The 6,725-nt window shown below is 31.1% G+C and overlaps 1 protein-coding gene across 1 annotated transcript in view; it reads left to right on the plus strand.

Annotated features, from left to right (window-relative positions):
* Positions 1–6,725, plus strand: part of LOC106468418 (fibrillin-2-like) — a gene marked incomplete at its 5' end in the record, with an annotated part of 135,868 nt that overhangs the window by 12,943 nt on the left and 116,200 nt on the right. Inside the window, one exon of the mRNA XM_013928847.2 lies at positions 596–721. Within this exon, the coding sequence (XP_013784301.1) occupies positions 596–721 (126 nt within the window). The remainder of the gene's footprint in view (positions 1–595; positions 722–6,725) is intronic.

Raw genomic sequence — 6,725 nt, forward strand, 5'->3', positions numbered from 1 at the left:
TTGATCTGCAGTCAGAAGTATTATTGAACACGTTCGTTGTTATAGCGTTTGTTTTTATTAAGAAAGAACTTGTGTCGCTTAAGTTTTGTCGGAACGAAGTTACGGAAAATCAATTAACAAACGGAGACGTAACAGACATAACAGTCAATTTGCTGGATGAAGTGCTTTGAATTCTGTACAAACAGACTGTTGAAAGGGGTGCTGAGAAAGCATGCAGAAAGTAGCAGTGTGCTTTTGACATAAAGGTCTTACTTTGTAGCCTTTTGCAATGAAAACTATGCTGCAGAGCTCTTATCAAGATGCATGGCTATCAGATAGACCATGATTAGACATGGAAACATGAACTAAAATAGCATGAAGAGGCTCCAAAATTGGTTTATTATAATGCACTCAACCTCTGTAATTAATTGAGATTAATTTTAGACCATTAACTCTGCATATTTTGTAATATTTTGAGGTTTAAGTAAAAGGTTAATCGTCTATCATTAAAACGGTTCCAGCTATATATATATGTGTGTGCATTATTTATACCAATATTTTTATTGTTTAAGGTAGTTTGAAATATGTTAACAAAAAAAGCTTTTCAACATTTCAGATGTTGATGAATGTGCTTTGAACCGTAACGTGTGTTTGAATGGAGTGTGTGAAAACACCGTTGGATCTTTCGTCTGTCACTGTGATCCTGGCTTTTCAGTTAAAGATAAAGATGAGGGTTGCACAGGTAAATACCTGAAAGTAATATTAGCTTTCCAAAATTTTAAGGTTTACACTACTTGTTTTTATTATTTTTTATACAGTTTTACTGTTTCTTGTATATTAAGAAGGTAAAAAAATCTCAGGACACTAAATCAAAGATATTGAATATTTGAGTAGTAATTATTTCAAAGAATATATTTTCTTCCTATTCCAATTTTAATACAAGATCATTGCTAGCTATTTTTTTATGTCAGATGTAAAGTATAGGTATTGTACTTCGATATTTATAGGACTTTGAAAAATAAAGTATGAAAGTTCAAAATTGTCAACTTAGGGTTAATTTGAAAAACATACACTGTATAATGAATTGTAATTTTTAAATATAAAAAATTTACATGGGTGCATTAATTTTACTCGCCTGTCATACCAGGTGGCTGTATTAGCTAGTCGTTGGACTTTGACTTTAAATCCAATTACAATAGATTTATATTAAATTCAGATATACAGTACACAAGTCACTAATTTGAGGAAGTTTACAGTTAGAATAAATAATCGACTCGGAAACTGAGGTTCAAAATACAACAACACTTTTATGCAATATATATTAAAATTCTTGGCTACATTTAAATTACTGAAAATATCTTGGAACATGTTATTATCAAAACTATTAAATTTGCACCAGTAACACTTCTTAAATTAAACTTTCTATATAACATCTATTAAATCACTTAGCACTACCAGTAAGTTATCAATTAATACATTGAAAGAAATCTGTTCAGACATAACTCAATATTAACCCATTAACTGTGGCAGGAGCAGCTCAGTTGCCATTTTCTGACTTACAGATAAAACTGAGTTGCCATCAATCACAATAAAACTGTAATTTTCGTCATTTGCATAGAGTTATAGTTATATATGTGCGACTGACGGATATTTCCATCATTTACAGCTGAGCCATAGAACTTCAACGACAGAAATATCCATCATCGTCAGTTAATGGGTTAAACATGGTACATTCAGTCTTCAATTCTTAACTATGTTATTTGATTCTAAGAGAAATAGCAATCGTTAATTACATCAAGGTCAAAGCGGTGTTCTGAATCTTTTGAAGAACTGAAGTCTTCATCATCTTTGGTATCTTTCAGTAGCATCAGTGGATTGTTCTTCCATGACAGGGAGACTGACTTTTTAACCTAAAACAGGGGTTCTTATATCAAATCTTTTGGTATCATTACGATTTTCCAAATAGCGTAAACAACTAACCCACAAGTAGATCTGATACTCAATTGGATGGTTTTTGCAAACTCATCATGATTCTTGGAACCAAAAACAAAAATACTTCAATAATTGGTTATACTTGAAGACAGTAAATCAGCAGCCTGTTTGCATTTATCTCTTCTCATTTTGACATTGATCTTACATCAAAGTTCCGATACGGTCAATTTGACTGACCATGTGACCTTTTTGTACTCGTTTAAAGTCTTTACGGATTTAATACTTATAGCTCTCAATATAGTGGGTATATCTTCATGAAATTTCAGTCTTTCAGTTAATATTACGTCTTTCACATGCAAAAAGTTATATTTCTTAGTGAAATATTTTATATAAAATGAAATAAAGATTTGACCATGAATATATAGAGTATTTGTTTGGAATAGGCCATGAGCAAAGTAATTTTCATGTAAAAATTAATAATACCTTTCCTTTGTGTAATCCCTAAAACCACCTTAGTGAATTTCAAACGTTTTTTTTTCAGTAAAACTTTAGAGTTTATTAGTTATTTTCTCTACCCTATCTCAAAACAGGATGATCAATTTGACCAACCTGATAACCACCAAAAAATTCGAAATAAACCTAAATTAACTTTCTTTTCTTTCTAGAATGACTTCAACTTGTAACACTATACATTTATTTATAATTAAATTTTATATTACCCACAAGCTGCTCGCGTGCATGCTTTGTGAATCATTTTAATTATATTATTATTATTACTTCTTATTTTACCTAATCTAATCTTAAGTAACTTAGAAAGATCCATATTTTTAGATTTTAATTACTTTTATAATAATAAATAAACAAGAAATAAAATACATAACTAATATTCTTTTGTCTTGTCATCGGTTTCGAAGAAAGTTAACCCTAACTTTTTATAGTACCAAAAGTAATGTATTTAGTAATTTTTATTTAATTAAACATTGCACCAAATAAAATAGGCTAAAAACTTGCAAAAAGTAGACAATTTCCCCTAACTCTCAAAAGTTTTCTGCCTTATTAACTATGCAACAAGAGCCATTACAAATTCATCCAAGCTAACCATTAACTTTCCCGAGGGAACGAATCTTGTACTCTGAGTGAAATTGATGATATTCTGTACACAACACAATGTTATACAATGTCATTCGATAGATAAAAACCTTGACTTTCTATTGATTATAGGTATAATATAATGAAATGTAAGAGAGAACTATCAACAAATTGTGAAAGAGAGGATGTGACAGGTGGGTGTGACAGAAGGGGTCTGATTTTCTGTACCATAGCTATGTAACCAAACATAATTGAAGACTATAAAAATTATGGTCTGTCTGAGCAATAACAATTTTATAGAGTAATTTAAGTTTAATTTCTACATTTTTGAGGGGTGATTGATAAAATAGGGATGATGGCATGCTAAAACAAAATGTGTCATGTGGGTCACACTTGTGGAAATTCGGGATTTTTTTTAATGTTCTCTTGTATACTATAGCCAAGATTTTATGCTATTCTAATTGGTATAACATAAACAAAAGGTAGTATAATAAAATTTTGAATGTAAGACACTAAAATATTGTGTGTCATACGCAGTAAAGGATACCTGGCTCGACAGGGTTAATCCCTTTTTTTTGGAAGTTGTGTCCAAGTTAATATAAACTTTTCTTGTAGCTTTCTCTCTGCTATGATCGCATTAGTCTATAGATATGGATCTCTTTTCTGGTCTCTAATGAAGTTTACATAAACATTCTCATGTCTGTGATAGCTATGGTTTATAGAGAATATAAACATCTATTTTTGAATATCAACTAGAGTGTATTTTTGGTTTATGCTTGACATATTTTTCCTTTTGTAGTCAATCATTGTTACATAACTTCTCTTGTCCCCCAGTGGCACAGCAGTATGTCTGCAAACTTATAACACTAAAAACCAGGTTTTTGATACCCATGGTGAGCAGAGCACAAATAGCCCATTGTGTAGCTTTGTGCTTAACTACAAAACAAAAAAAAACCTTCTCTTATGCATCCACTAAATGTGCATAATATTTCTTCTTATTGCATATATGTGTGCCACACGTAGAGTTTTTTATGAGATGCATATTTTCTCAATTCTTGAAGTATTTGGAATTTGGTGAAATGCCTCAATTGCTTCATTCCTCTTTCCTTAAGGAAATTGTTATCTTCGAGAAAAATTTCACTATCCAAACTCTTTGTTTCTATTTCTCTCTCTCGTATATATATTGAATAATGCTTAAAATAATTCAGCTAAGTATCATACTTCATTATACGACATTCTAATTTAATAATGATCAAATTCATTCCTTAAGGAAATTTTTATCTTCGAGAAACCTTCTACTTCAACTATGGCAGCTTTATCCCTTTTCTTCCTGCAGTTGTATCATACAAAGTTAGGATAAACCCAAAACATTGTAAACATAATAGTATCCCATATCACGGTTCTTTGTTATCAATCCAATACGTTCACGACCTGTTCTGTGTTTTTCACCATGAATCTCAAAGTTATTTCAATTCACCTCATGCATTTTGATTCACATCGCACACACCATGTTTTCGAGCACATTGTCTTCAAATCTCAGTTTTCTTGTTCTTGTAATGTTAATTCTCAATCTGTTCTTCATCAATGATTAAACTAAACCTATCAGTTTTACCTATTAATTTTGTCCTATAATGTTTACTTTTTTATAAGCTGTTAACCTTATAGAATCATCATACAAATCTAACTTTGCATCAGTTTATATGAGCAGTCTATGTTCTAGTTAGATTGGTTACAGTCATTTAGTTCAACTACTTCAGTAGCCTCTGAATAGGACAACTTTTTATTGCCTGGCTCTGTCCTATTCTTCTTTGTGAATTTAAACAGCCCACCTAATTTCAACAACTTTATTAAGGCCAATCGGTCACATTTTATACAACATTATACTTACTAGTACTACTACTAAGCATAATGCTGTCATCATTGAATTAGATAACTTCCACTTATCTAACCCATTTCTTTCTGCTGTAGGTCGCACGAAGTCTACATACTGTTGAAACTCCTTAATAGTTAACCCTGATCTCTTAGGGGGCAAATTTTGAGTTTCCTCTAATATGTTTGTCAGTTCTTTAATTTCTGAATCTACATTTATACTTTGAAGTAAATGTGATTCCTTCATGGTCTTGTAAACCTAGTACTTTTATATTTAACTGAGTTCCTGTATACTTGGTTTTACTTCTAAAACTGGAGGGTAATGTTATTCCCTAGCCATGTGCAGAACAGTTTCTAGCTAGTCTCAGGTATCCACTATCTCTTAACATAACTACTCTAGTCTGATAGTCAAATTGATGCACATCTGATTTAGGACATACAACTGATAAGGTAAGTTTGTTTCTTACATTAAACAACCAAGTTCCTGAGGTCGTTATTTTATAGAAATAGAAAAGTTTAGGGATTATTATTGTATTTTCACATAACTCAGCTATTCTGTTTTTAATCTCTACAAATATTACATAGTTAAATATTGCAATAGGTACTGAATAATTTCCTGAATTGGGGTCACATACTCGAATGGGTTCCTCTATACATCTCAGCATATCTTCTTCCGTCATTTCTAAATAAGTATGCTGATCACTTGAAACAGCAATGTATAGGTTTTCAGTCTCTATAGCTAAAGCCAAAGAGTAGTTTAATGCTAATAGTAAAGATATAATTCTATATAGTTTAAACATTCTATTCATTGCTTTCAAAGGTGTCTCTATAAACACTTAAAGTATTCCTTACTGCAGCAGTCTTTATATCAGCCCATGTATAATACATGTAAATCTGATCACTATGGGTGAGGATTACAACCTTTAAGTGCAGTGTAATCTTCTTTCAACTTCATCTAACACTCTTTCTAATTTACTCAGGGACAGAAAATCTGAGCTTAACTTTATATCTGCAGCCATATACAGTGCTTGTACTAACTTAGCTAACTCAGTTCTGCTACTTCCAACAGTAAAAGATAATTATTTTTAATTATTCTGAATCCTAATGTTGAAACTAATATCTCAGCTCCTGTTTTATGAAGTTTAGATTTTACTCTGGTACGTATTAACCCTATAGCCACAGATATCCTTTACTGTGCAAGACACAAGGTTTTAGTGTCTTACATTCAAAATTTTATCAAACCACTTTTTAATTCATGTTATACCAATTAGTATATCATAAAATCTTAGCTAATAATCCATATTTTAATAGCATACAAGTTTTAAGTCTTTAATTCTACAAGGCAATATTTAAAAAAATCCTGAATTTCCACTAGTGTGACCCCTGTGACACATTTTTCTCTTAGCATGTCATCATCCCTATTTTATCCACCACTCCTCGAAAAAGTACAAAATTAAACGTAAGTTACTCTATAGATTCGTTATTGCTCAGACAAACCATAATTTTTATAGTTTGGTTACAGAGTTATCCTCTCTTTTACAATTTGTTGACAGTTCTCTCTTATATTTCATTATATATTACCTATAACCAAAAGAAAGTCAAGGTTTTTATCTATCAAATGGGAAAGTTAACAGCTAGCTTGGATGAATTTCTAATGACTCTTGTTGCATAGTTAGAAAGGCAGAAAAAGTTTGAGAGTTAGAGGAAAGTGTCTACTTTTTGCATGCTATCAGGCTATATTTTTTGGTACATTATTTAATTAAATAAAAATTATTAATCTCAACCCAGGCTCAATCCCTGGTACTATTTTGTGCTTGTTATAGTTTTCATGCTATAACTTTTAAATTAGTAAGCAA

The sequence above is a fragment of the Limulus polyphemus genome, unplaced genomic scaffold (genome assembly GCF_000517525.1).
Source record: "Limulus polyphemus unplaced genomic scaffold, Limulus_polyphemus-2.1.2 Scaffold3001, whole genome shotgun sequence".
Taxonomy (NCBI): domain Eukaryota; kingdom Metazoa; phylum Arthropoda; class Merostomata; order Xiphosura; family Limulidae; genus Limulus; species Limulus polyphemus.